Source organism: Lethenteron reissneri, chromosome 30 (genome assembly GCF_015708825.2).
Source record: "Lethenteron reissneri isolate LAM-NWPU_2019-01 chromosome 30, ASM1570882v1, whole genome shotgun sequence".
In the NCBI taxonomy this organism is placed as follows: Eukaryota; Metazoa; Chordata; class Hyperoartia; order Petromyzontiformes; family Petromyzontidae; genus Lethenteron; species Lethenteron reissneri.
In genome coordinates, this window is record NC_083808.1 from 7,633,685 (window position 1) to 7,647,305 (window position 13,621).

The 13,621-nt window shown below is 42.2% G+C and overlaps 1 protein-coding gene across 1 annotated transcript in view; it reads left to right on the plus strand.

Annotated features, from left to right (window-relative positions):
• The window catches only part of LOC133349484 (ephrin type-A receptor 4-like), a 70,054-nt gene extending 65,664 nt beyond the window's left edge, over positions 1-4,390 (plus strand). The window contains exons 16-17 of the mRNA XM_061562978.1: positions 1,032-1,190; positions 2,187-4,390. Of these exons, the coding sequence (XP_061418962.1) occupies positions 1,032-1,190; positions 2,187-2,289 (262 nt within the window). The 3' untranslated portion in view covers positions 2,290-4,390. The remainder of the gene's footprint in view (positions 1-1,031; positions 1,191-2,186) is intronic.
• Positions 4,391-13,621: the final 9,231 nt, after the last annotated feature.

Here is a 13,621-nt window from a genome sequence, read left to right on the forward strand (position 1 = left end):
GGCCCATTCGAGATGGCACTAGATTTACTGCGCACTCAACGGAAAGCCATCCATCACTCAATTGCCTGCTCAATGATCAGCCCCCGCGGGCACGCTTGCTGTTGTAGACAACACAGGCCTGGTGGTTAAGGCGACCCCGGAGGGGAGGCACAGACCCAGGCATGAGACAAGGCAGGTCTCGGGGCTTTGCGTGCTGAGCAGCAGCAGCAACAGCAGCAGGAGAGAAGGTCACCGTGCTGATTGGTAGATGAACAGCACCTGCACACATTGCCGTAAACAACTCAAGACCAATGAAGTGACAGCTCTGGGGAGAAACTAAAACAGTCTACTGAGTGGTAAAACATCTCCCCGAACCTTCTTGCATGTTGATTTCAAAAACTTCAATATCTTTTTTTTTCCAATAAAATACTTACGGTAAAAAAAACAACGGCGATATTTTCACAAATTTGTAAAACTGGAGCATCTTGTGTGATAGTTTTCACACGTTGAACTTACCAGATGAGACATTTTAAAAGGTGAGAGCTGGTTACATTTAGAGTAGTGAATGTCTTCCATGTTTCATAGATTTATTTATAGCTCTTTGTGAATCCACTGCTGCATGATGAATCCCACCATGTTGTGTTTGTCCTAAAGTTGCTTGACCATACTTCTCCACACTGGTCACCTTGGGTTGATGAAAGGTTGACCCTGGCCCAGGTCAAATATCACTCGCCACTGAGAGGCATTGCTGGAAATCAAACTCGCGTTACTGGGTTCACAGTGCGGTGTGCAACCCACTGCATGATACCGCCTCTCCAAATGCCTTTTTAAAACTTTCTTATCGTGACCTTTGTTGGGTCCATCAATTTCCCTGTGCAAACCACAAGTTAATTTATCTGCGCAAATCCCTCCGTGGATGAAGCAACATTAAATAAAAGCCCTGTTATAATGAGAAGTGAAGTCTTTATCTCTCGTCGGACTTGGGTTAATTGAGTTGCACTGAAAGTACACTTTGTCTCACAGTTACGTTTTATATTTTTTACTTTTTTCAGGAGGCTCTCGAACCCGTTGCTGGAGAGGAAGGCTCCGGAGTACACGATGTTCTGCTCGGTGGGGGAGTGGCTGGATGACATCAAGATGGGACGCTACAAGGAGAACTTCACCAACGCCGGCTTGGTGTCGTGGCCTGCCGTCGCACAGATGACACCGGAGTAAGGGTTGGCACTGCCAAATGACACCACCACCACCACCCATAAACAAGACAAAATAACCCCTGTATAGCCTTACCAGGCTTTTGGGGCAAGTACTGTTAACAAGCATCTATGATGGCCGGTACGACACGCAATTTGGCTCCCTAGTGGCGATGTTTAAACACTGCACCAGGTACTCATTTGAGGCTGAGTCGACCTAGGGGAGGCCCAGGACCTGTGCAGATACTCGTCATTGGTGTTGGCCATGAGCGGTAATGAACTCTTGTCGCTGGGTTTGTAGCACAGTGCACTGACAGCTACACGACCACCCACACCCACATCCATTACTCATCTCTGTTTAATGCCTTTGCAAAGTAAAACATTTACAAGCTAGGGTTTCGAAGAGCCCACTAAAAGTTGTGATATTTTTATTATTATTATGAATCTATGTGGTCTTGATCTCTTTGTTTCGTTAGAATCATTAAACGCCTTTTTGGAAAAATTTAAATTTACAACGATATGGTTAAGCGTTAATGTTGATAAATTTACGGATGTAACCTTGTGAGAGTTCACTGAGCCAAGCATCTCTTTTACATAAGAGAAGTGATAAAATGAAACAAATAAAGATGAATAAGCAAAGTAAGGGTATTTTTTCTTAAAAAATAATCAAGTGCAAAACATTATATTTGATCAGTAACAAAACATGTACATCTATAAGCAAAAATGTGTTCATTGTGTTGGCAAGTTGTTGTATGTTGTATTATTGCATGGGTATTTGGAGTTGTGCTGTATGACTCCAATGGGTTTTCGGGTCATACCATGACACAGTCGCTGCCATTTATTTTCACGTGCCGAACTGAATTGAGCTTCGGAAGACGTTCGCAGCACATGGAGTGAAACTTGGGACATCATAGCCCCACAGTAGCGACGACAACACCTGCCTGAAAACACGTAGGAGAGCTGTAGTCTTGACGTTGCATTGTGTGTAACCCGCGACACTCGGTGTGCCTTTCACAGCGACCTGCAGAAAGTGAACGTAACGCTGGCCGGACATCAGAAGAGGATCATGACCAGCATTCAGACACTGCGATCGCAGCTCGCCAACGGCGTGAGGACGTGAGCACGTGGCCAAACCCAGGAAAACCAACGAGCACGCCTGTTGAAATGTCAGGGGGAGCACGTCGCAACGGCCGAGGAAAGGAACGTGCGTCCAAAGCAGCAAAAGGAGATTGTGTCCAGCGAGTGAGACATTGAAATATCGCGCAGTGTGTTGTTCTATGACGGTGAAAACAAGTTTCTAGTGGGGAAAAAAAGGATATGGATTTTTTTGTTATCGCTCAACATTATTTTGCAGAAAGTGATTGCTTCCCAAGGTGTAACATAAGCTTTTCTTTGATATGAAGTGCTTTTCAACGTCTTAATATGAAGTGCACTTATGTAAAAAAACTAAAATAATATCAGTAATTTTATCAATCAGTTACTGACCTTTACATGTTTACAATAAATATTTGATATTTTTCTAGTATCTATTACGTGTATATTAAATTTGCAACAAAAAAAAACAACCAAAAAAACATTTTATCAAAAACTTATGAAAGTGTGCTTGGCGATATTTTTTCGGTTTGTTGCAGACAACACATCTGGCAGGTTACATTTCCCCCCCCCCTCTTGCAAGCTTTGGGTAATGGAGAACTTGGCAGTAGGATCTAGCACATGTTTCGTGTATTTATTTAAATTATTTCATGTACGTGTATTTATTTGCCATTTGCCACATGAAACGTTGATTGTCCTTACATGCGACCGTTAGTTTTCGATAATTATTTTCCAGCACATTTATGTTTATTGCTTAATTCTAAATGTAAACCTAGACCTGGATCGCCTTCGTCGTGTACTTATTGTTACATTGATATACTGGAGGAAGAAAAACGTACTTCGTATTTGCATGTTTTGTTTTATTCTACATATTATATGTCACATCATTTGATTTATCCGCTGTAGGAATGGATACATGATCTGTGAACACCGTAAATATGAAGGGCCGCTCAGAAAGAGAAGAGAAGCATTGTGTTTGACAATCTGTTCTGGTTTTGGTGTTTGATGAAAACACAAAGGCCCGGATAAACTACCAGAGCTTTTGGAAAATACACAGCGGCAAAAGCCAGCCTCAGCCTGGCTTTCTTTAGTTTTTTTTACGCTCAAAGGGCCTGTCCCTAGTTGTGTATGTGGCACACGAAGACGGTGACATTGTAGCCATTTTTATTTTTGCATAGCAGTAGGGCGACGCACGGCGAATTCTGCCAGATTCGTGGAGTGCTCATCTGCGTGTATATTTTACTCGGCGTGAGCCGGCATCGTTACGACCGCTTGCCGCTACGAGATTACTCCCCCGGCACTTAGTGGCTGCGCCAAGTATTTGACAACGTAATCTCACGCATTTGTATATAAGTAAATAAATCGTAGCCCTAATCTACGAAATGACTCGGCGTTCGCTCCACGTCTGCATTCGGTGTTTACAATTGGCACTTTGTACGTCAGTGATTCATGCAAAAATAAATAAGAAAAACTTTTTTGTCAAACGGCAAAAAATATCAGAATTTAATATGCAGTATCAACCGTTTTGTTTGCATTTGTGAATATATATACCAACATATATATATATATAACCCTTTAAAACATTGCTGTTTAGCCCCTCAGGCTTTTTAAGCACAGCCAGTGGAAATTAAATGTGGGCTGTGAGATACCCTGAGTGACTCCTGGCAATACAGGAGCTCGAAAGAACGAAGGGAGCTGCTGCAGGTGTGAACACAGATGTGGTCTTGGTGGCAACACGTTGAGACCACCTCGATTGGTAGGTGGAGTTGCCTAATGGAGAAAGAGAAAAAAAACAATCCTGGCAAAACTCTTGACTGCTTTGGTGGCATAAATTCAAGTTTAGAAAAAAAAATCCCAAGGTCCATATAATTTCAAATGATCAGAATTTTGGGCGTTTTGAGAAAATGAAATGTCCCTTTGGGAATGACATCATCGGCGAATATAATTTATAATTTGTCACGTGATTACGCGTTTAATCAAGGACAATGTTACTTTCACAGTTTTATTAATTTTTTTTATGCTCAATTCACATTTTTCAAAAGGATTTCGAAATTAATTTAAAGTTTAAAATTAGTCTAAATGACAGCTTCTTGCTTTTTTTTGCTTTTAAAATAAAACACTATATTGAATTGTTGTTTCCTTGCGTGTGCTTTTTTGTGTGCAAAGGGAATGTTTATCTTACATTGCTCATGCTTTAACACATTATTCTTAAAGCAGTTTCGACTATGCCGTTCATGTAAACGAATAAAACACATTAATGTGCTTTGTCAAAAGTTCACCAAAAAATGCCCATGCCATTACGTCAATTACATTGAATTTTCCGTACTATTTATCAGCAGGCAATACATTGGTTTAGACCTCATTGGCCTGGTCAATTCTGAATGCCATTCATCTCCGATTAGCACGGTTGGCTACGTACCGTGCGAACGAAAGAAGTTCAACATACGTACGTACAACATTTCAACAAAAAATACGACGCCTTCATTTTCAAAAAGCCAGACACGTCCATTACCATCCAGATAATTGCAGCTTTAATTACCATGAAGTTAATTATTTGTGAGAAAAGCGAAGAGGGTGATAATAAATTGTAATGCACTATCACAGTGCTGCCATCGATTTGTCCGTACAACTGCAGACATGATCGCTTCCTTTTTCCCCTCGTGTAGAACCGCTCTGTAATGTAGATGTCAGCATTAAATAATCTTATTGCTCGTGGCTTCCCGACGTGCAGCTCTCTTGAGCATAAATAAATAAAACATTATTTAATATCAAAGACATTCTGTCATCTTGTGAGGAGAGGGCATCTTTGGAGAATGAGCTGCACAAAGTAGCAGCAGCAGCAAATGAAAGTCGTACAATGTCGATGTTTGAAACTGAGGCTATGCATATTCACACGGGCAGTTAAAAACGGCCTCTCATTAAACTCGTAATGATATCCCAACCACTGTACCATGAATGGTGGTGTCTGCGAGAGGATTTCTTCACTCATCAATCTGAGCATGCAGGCAGATTCAGACAACACGATATGTACATACTCTTTGGTTCTTTCGGTAAAGTCACGTAGGTGTAAAAAATAACATCACGACGTTTCGAGTGCAACACAAGCGGTCGTCCTCAGGCGGAAAAAATATAATCCAGTAATGGAACTGCTTATACCTACGTGACTTTACCGAAAGAACCAAAGAGTATGGATTCTTGCAGTCACGAAAGCTTCAAATCACGTTATGTACAGTTGTACACTCGTTTTAGCTATATTTTCCGGGCATCTGAAATATGTAGGGTTATTATTTTGTACTCCATCCTGTGCCTGTAAAGGAAATGAGATGATGTTATCCATTTGAAATGGCTTTAAAAATTCGAATGGATGATTAATTTTTTTAAATCGATGAGTACCAAGGTCAAAGTGCAGGAGTCGACGGTAGTTCCACTGTTGCTGTATCATGCAGGGTGGTGGTCACTTGCTGCATTATGCAGGGTGGTGGTCACTGTTGTTGTATCATGCAGGGTGGTGGTCTCTGTTGCTACATCATGCAGGGTGGTGGTCTCTGTTGCTGTATCATGCAGGGTGGTGGTCTCTATTGCTGTATCATGCAGGGTGGTGGTCTCTGTTGCTGTATCATGCAGGGTGGTGGTCTCTATTGCTGTATCATGCAGGGTGGTGGGCGACAAGGAGGCCCGATGAAAGAATGATCTTAGTGGCCAAGATGAAGTGTCTGAGAAGGATGCTCAGAGTACGAACACATCAGAGACTGAAGAACGACAATTCGAGAAAATGTTTCATTGTGAACACAACCTCACGAGACAAAAGTCACGGAAAGGAGACCCGCAGTGGTTCTTGACGATGCACACAATACAGGAAGGAAACGGGAGTAGGAGAATTCAGCAGGAGGTGATAGATGGCTCTAGTAAACGATCTTGAGAGAGAGAGGGAGAGGGAGAAAAAAACAATAGTTGAAATTGAGCAAAGCAGTCATACTGACCAGAGAAAGAAAACCATGGCAGGAATGTGTTGTTCATGAACCGATGGAAGGGACGGAGAGATAATGGAAGAGCGGGATTCGTGCCCGCACCTTCCGATTAGTATGGTTGGCTACATAAGGTGCGAAAGAAGTTGGACATACATCGGTCGTATTTATGGGAATCGTACATAGAGGTTTGTAATTAGGTAGAGTACATTGGTTAGATTTGCCCAGCTATCGTTAATGCTCTGAAGCCACTACAAATGTAAGAAAATTCAAATATAACCTCTGGCTATGAAGATGAAGACTTAAAACAATGAATGGCGAACAGTAACCAACTTCTATACGAGGGTCCAAACACGTTTTAACATCATAATAGTTGACTTTATAGTGAAGCCGTAATAGCTTCACATACAAGAGGATGATTGGCCAGTTTGGCATTGGAGTGAGAAAATGGGATTTTGAACATATATCGGAGTTCACAGCCAACAGAAACATGTACATAATGAACACCCTTTCCGTTCACAAATATTTTCCCCGTAAAAATCTTTACGTGCTCAGCCTTATTCGGAAATGGATTGTTAATCATCAGACTGGCTCATGTGTTTTTCCACGCTTATATTTAACTCACTCTGTCTGTTGTATCCTCAAATCTTGTAACTCAATTTTAACCCACTTCCCAATGTCGTATTGACTGCAACCTTGGTATACGTACGTCATACTGATGACGATACTATATTCTATCATTAAAAATAAAAACATATATTTTTAATCATCTTTTTTATATTATGTTTCGGCTTGGGTCTAATTGTCCACGCTCAACTCATGTTGGCTGTAAATCACCACGGCCCATTACGTCATGGCAAGTTTCGGGGCCACTTCCTGGTGTCGTTGAGTTCTGCCATTACTCGTACGGTACATTTCATTAAAACGTGTTTTAAAAAAAGTATTTTTAAATATTACTTATTTTTTCCCCAGAATCACTAAGTGGCTTTTGCATTTTTCACTCGACTTTTATTAAAATACTAACACCAAATTAAAATGCCATTATGGTTTGTGCAATGCCGAGTCTTAATGCATCTATTTGATGTCATGGCATTCATGACATCAAACAACAGCACTTTGCCTCCATGTTTACAATTAGCGACTAATTATACTATAATGTAATGATGATAACATTCAATAAACAATATACAACTCTATTCATAGTTTTACAATTTTTTAAATTACCCTTGACTTTTCAATAAACTATTTATCAAAAAAGAGATAATGTAAATATTTGTTTATGTTGCATGCCAAATATTTCATGGCGCAAATTTGATATTTGATTAATTATCCAAAGTTTCCTTGGGAATTTATGAACTGAACAATTTTTTTTATTTTACCAGGTAAAGCCCAATAAGCTAGCTCTTTTTTCAAAAGCGACCTGGCCATAAATGATAGCTTAACAAAGTGGCGTATGTGGAGATGTATATCAGCCAAATAATCCAATCGCATGTTTTTAAATGTGGAGGAAAATGCAAATATACAGGCGTCAGGGTCGGGATCGAACCCACTGCCACCTGTAGACCAGGGCGAGGTCGTTAACATCTCGCCACCACGGCGTAACAGAACCAGCATCACAATTAACCACCTTTATTAAACCCCCCTCCTCCCCCCCCCCCCCCCCCCCCCCCCAGAAACGATGATGACAGACTTCAAAAATTCGGGAAAACTCCAGCTTCTCAGTCAACATGCTTTCCCACCCGGGCTTAAATACTTCCATTAACCCTCCACTGGACCGCGTATCAACTTGCACTTTGCCTTCACTCAGTCAGCCCCGCAGAGTCGAGGATGGCTGAATGCAGTTTCAATTTACCATAATTTGGGAAGGGCTTTGTGTGGTCTAGAAAGGAAAGTCACAGTGGCCGCACACAGTATCCAGCGACATTCGGACTACTTTATTCATCATTAGAAGCCATGGTCGATCCACTGTTGGATGAATGCCTCCCAATCCGTTTCCATTTCCCATGATCCTGCACACGGGGCAATTACATCGCTCCATCTCCCTCTCCGTTTGCATTCCATCCCCTTGGCTGCTACTCTCACGATCGTCGCTCTTGATCGCCAGGCATCGTCCATTATAGCAAAGTGTCCTGCTCGAAGCCCACTTACTTTTTGCTGCCAGTTAGATGGATGTCTGTATCCTGTGCGTGTTCTCTGATCCACGTTGTTCCTCCTCTTTTTTTTGTCTCTCAATGTAATTTCAAGCGCGAGCACGAACTATGCCAACTTGAGCAAACGGCGATCACCGTGTCCGGTCCGAGCTCTCGCATCCAAAGGCTCGGCAATTTTCCCACAGACGTTCGCCCTTTTCATTTTCTTTTTATTCGCCTTCTTTGTTCAGTTTATTTTCCCCGTGGAAACACTAAAGAATGTCTCCATTGTTGGAACACGTCCAAAATACGTTATGAAGCTAATATTGGCAAGAGGGCCGAGGATTCTCATTGCGGGATATTTTCACTGTTACTCTGATGTGGATGTGCTTGTTTGTGTGTCAATGCTGACTTATTTGTGTATTCACAAACCTGTTTGTTCAAGCGCAATTATGCTTTTGTTTGTTTGCTACAAAACATCAAAGGTTAAGGCTCAAATTTGTGTTTATCTATCTCTCTCTAAAGGAACAAATAATGGAAGAACTTGCATCGAAACAAGATGACAAGAGTCTTGCTGGAGATTGTATTGCGAGAAAAATTAAAACATTTTGTCGATGCATTAATAGCAGACTAAGCTAGACAGAAGATAAAGGATTGAACTGGAGAAATAACACGATTAGAATGTGTTTGTGTGTGCACACATGAACGCTTGCACCAATAACATTTTATATTAGATTCGAAGCTTTCGTGACTGCAGGAATTACTCTTTGGTTCTTTCGGTAAAGTCACGGAGAAATACATTAAATGCATCAATGATGGTTGCTTGTGTTGCAATAGAAGCGTCGTATTCTATTATTTAATTAAATTTATTTCTACGTGACTTTACCGAAAGAACCATAGAGTAACATTTTATATATTTTACATCAATTCCAACGTAATGGAGAGAAAAGCACGCAACTTGTAACGTACAAAGTAGCATACGAAACTATTGTTTGCGGGTCTCTTATTGATTTATAATGCACCTACTGCGACTGTAATAGGGCTCCTGTACGCAACTAGAAAGCTCAGTCAAACGCCAACAGAAAGTGAGAAAACAGTAAATTTATAATTTCACTGGAAATGAGCAAGTGTAGGGACTGCCTAAGTAGCAACAGCCATTGGTTCTGCCTGCGAGCACTGACGTGGATGAAACTGAAAATACAATAAGTTACGCATGTACGTTAGAATACACAATCATTATCATCAGCCGTGATCTATCCACTGGATGAAGGCCTCCACACACCATTGCTGTCTCTATCTTAATTTTTGCACGTGAGCTGACCATGTCTTCTCAAGCACGTTCTCTCATTTGGCTACCATTCTGTCACCAGTCTCGTCCATTGACCATCGTCCCCTCCACAGAAGAGTCCTGCCTACACCCACTTACCTCCCATAATTGCCCAATATGATGCCTCTATATTTTTTTCTTCCCCGATCAGGATAATTCCAAGCACGAATCCCCTCCGCTAGGCCTCGGCAAGGTAAGGTTAAAGGTCAAAAGCAACGAGCCTACCTTGACCCTACCTTTTACCTTACCACAATACAATCACTCTACCCTTACCTTTCACCCTTTAGCAAGGTAAGGTAAAAGGTAAAAACAACGAGCCTACCTTTACCCTACCTTTTACCCTTACCCCATACACATGATCTGATTACAGGGTAATTACTGGGGTACTGCACATGAAAAAGATTTGTAACAGGTAAATGCGAGGTAGAGCGCTTTATTCATATAGAATACTCTCGATAATTCCAATTTTAAATTTAGGCCACGGACTGCGCCACGGAGCTTTTAGCGAGCGGTAAACAAGGTATTTACCGGGTAATACTACGTGCTACCTTTACCCTACCGGGTAATTCTTCCGCGCTACCTTTACCATACGCTTTACCTTACCCCTTGACATGTCGACACCTTTACCTTTACCCTTTTACCCGGTAAAAAGGGTAAATTACCTTAATTTGCCGAGGCCTACCCTCCGTGCCTTTCTGTACGCTTTTTTAATTTTTTTGTTGCTGTTCAAATTCTTTGTCGATGTGCAACTCAACACCTTCCACACGCAAGCACCACACTGGCTGGGCTAGAGCTGCGAGCGTGTTCGTTAGCGTGCTGCTGCGCTGCGAACGTGACAACCTGGGGTTGATTTCATGGCCATGACAAACATCAAGAGCGACTGATACTAGTCCTATCCGAACTGGTGCTGGCCCCCCTCCTCTTGAAAGCAAGCCGAAGTATGGCCAAACCACTGACCGCATGTCCAAAACAGCGTAGGGATGGCTTGCAACCCAACGACCGATTGAGAAATGGCTGTAAATTAATAAAGCACTGCACTGCAGCTGTCAAGGCGGGTAATTGTGATTGTACATTGCTCGCACTGCGGGCTTATTTAGCATTCTGGAAGGAAACAAACCCCCCACAAATCGTAGCTGTTTTTTCATTGCGTTTTTTTCTGTCCACATATGCTTACGCCACAACACCTTATGCAATCCCACAAAGACAAAGATCCCCCGTATAGCCTGAACCAGAGGTGTGGACTCGAGTCATGTGACTTGGACTCGAGTCAGACTCGAGTCATGAATTTGATGACTTCAGACTCGACTTGGACTTGCATAACAATGACTTTGTCCCACCTCTGAGGTGTGGACTCGAGTCATGTGACTTGGACTCGAGTCAGACTCGAGTCATGAATTTGATGACTTCAGACTCGACTTGGACTTGCATAACAATGACTTTGTCCCACCTCTGGCCTGAACAGACTGTTGGGGCAAGTGCTGTTAGCGAGCACATATGAAGACCGGTATCGTAGCGCAGTGCGCTAACCACTACACACGACTGCTCCTCACTGCAATCCCACATATGCACTCATACACAAAGACAACATTTTCACAGGTAACCTGCTGTTAGTGAGCACCTATTAAGGCCAGTACACGCACACCGGGGTGGTGTGGTGAGCACAACACACGGTTGCCTTTGTCTCTACATAACCCTTACATATGTACATATATAAAGATAAAGATCCCCCGTATAGCCTGAACAGACTGTTGGGGCAAGTGCTGTTAGCGAGCACCTATGAAGGCCAGCACGGAACACGAGGGGTGGGTGGCCAGCACCACGCCCGACCGCCTTTGTCTCCCCAGTGGCGATGTTTATATACCGCACCAGGTACTCATTTGAGGCTGAGTCGACCTAAGGGAGGCCCAGGACCGGTTCAGATAATCGTCACTGGTGTTGGCCGTGAGCGGGAATCGAACCTAGGTCGCCAGGTTTGTCACGCAGAGCGCTAACCACTACACCACCGCTCCCCACACACACACGGAACATGTAAGCTGTAATTAATCAAGTATAATATTTAATGAAATATACTTTTAAATGAACGTGTCGTTGCTCATAACCACAACACCTGCAAGTCTGTGTTCATTTGAGGCGTTTGACGTATGTACAAAAAATGCACATAGTGCAATATAGTGCAATTATCTTACGCAACGCTGGGGGAATGCCGGCCAATTCTGCACGAACGTAAATAAATAAGATAACAAGCGTTTACGGTTATCTCATGTTTATGCAACAAGAAATATATAATAACAATATATAACAACAATACGAATATTTTACAGAACTGAAAGAAGCGTTGCACAGCACTGAATCCACTATGGGCAGTGCCGGATTATCCCCGTAGCAAAAGTAGCTACACATGTAGTAGCTACACAAGTAGTAACTACACACGTAGTAGCTACACACGAAGTAGCTACACACGTAGTAGCTACACACGTAGTAGCTACATATGCTACGGGCCCCGCACTTTCAAGGGCCCCGCGCTAAATACTTTCAAGCTATCAATTCCGGTCCGGTGATTCTGCACTTGCTCGATTACTATAGTACTATATTGCCTTCAACTTTTATGAACGACTGGGTGTTTAAGGTAGCGATTTGTCGTATTAACTGTCCGTATAGCAAATGAAAAACTTTCAATTACTTTACTATGCAAGTGAAAAAATGTGTGTGTTTTAATATTTACGTGTTTTTTATTGTATTTAGGGCCCCTTTATAACATATGCCACAGGCCCCAGCACTAGCTTAATCCGGCACTGACTATGGGGTGGACTATTCTTTTGGGCTCGTTACGTGTTTCACCTTGGCAAATATGCGAGAGTCATTTGGCAATAAGGACGACGGTATCAGTGCGGCAGTTTCGAGGGAGGCTGTGGCTGAGAGTGCTGGTCCCTGGACACGACACTTTCGTCTGGGCCATAAACACCCACGTGGAGTGGACACGACCTTGTACACGAGTCCCGAGGCACGGAAACGATAAACAATACCAGGTAACCTTAGCGTATAGTGGCTGTCCATCCATAACAGTTTATTTATTTATCTATCAGAGCTTGTCTTGTCGAAAATGCCCAGTATTAAGTGCATATATTTTTTATAGTTTGGCGACAAGGCTTGCCTGATATATGATGAGTGTACGAAAAAAAAGTTTATTTTTACAACAAAGTAGCAGAAGAAGAGTAAATAGTATTGAATGCTGTGTCATTCATATATATTTTTCTTTGTGGAGCCAGACTGAGTTAGGTTTATAGCGATGCCAACCACAACCCAAGAGCAGCACTTATTCCGGGAAACTTGGCTACTTTGTGCTGGTGCCGGGACTAAATTGAGAGGCGATTTGAAGTGATTTTGTAAAACTAAATTTGATCATGAAAAGCAGCATACCACTGTGCCTAAAGAGGAACGATGTTAGTCATTGCGTATTCTTATTTACTTACCTTAGCTCCCTGTGAAGCATAAGGCCGCAACAAGCCCACCCCATGCCGGACGGTCTTTAGCAGCTTTCTCTCATTGCGTATTACCAACTATAAAAAAATGGATCATAAACAAAGTAGACAGTTTATATTTGAAGTTTTCGTGACTGCAAGGATCCATACTCTTTGTTTTTTTCGGTAAAGTCACGTAGGTAAAAAATAAAATAAATAAAAATGAAGACAAATAAATTAAATCACGACGTTTCGGGAAGCAACACAAGCAACTTTACCGAAAAAACCAAAGAGAAAGTAGACATTGACAAACAATGTAGAACAACGTCTGAAACGCGCGCACAAAGACTCGACGACGTGGTGTTCACGCTTAGGAATCATACTGAGAGACAGAAAGAGGGGCACATGGACCAGAGAACAAATGCAAGTGAGATAAATCATTTTGACTGTTAGGAAAAGTAAAAACAACAGGGGCACGCGC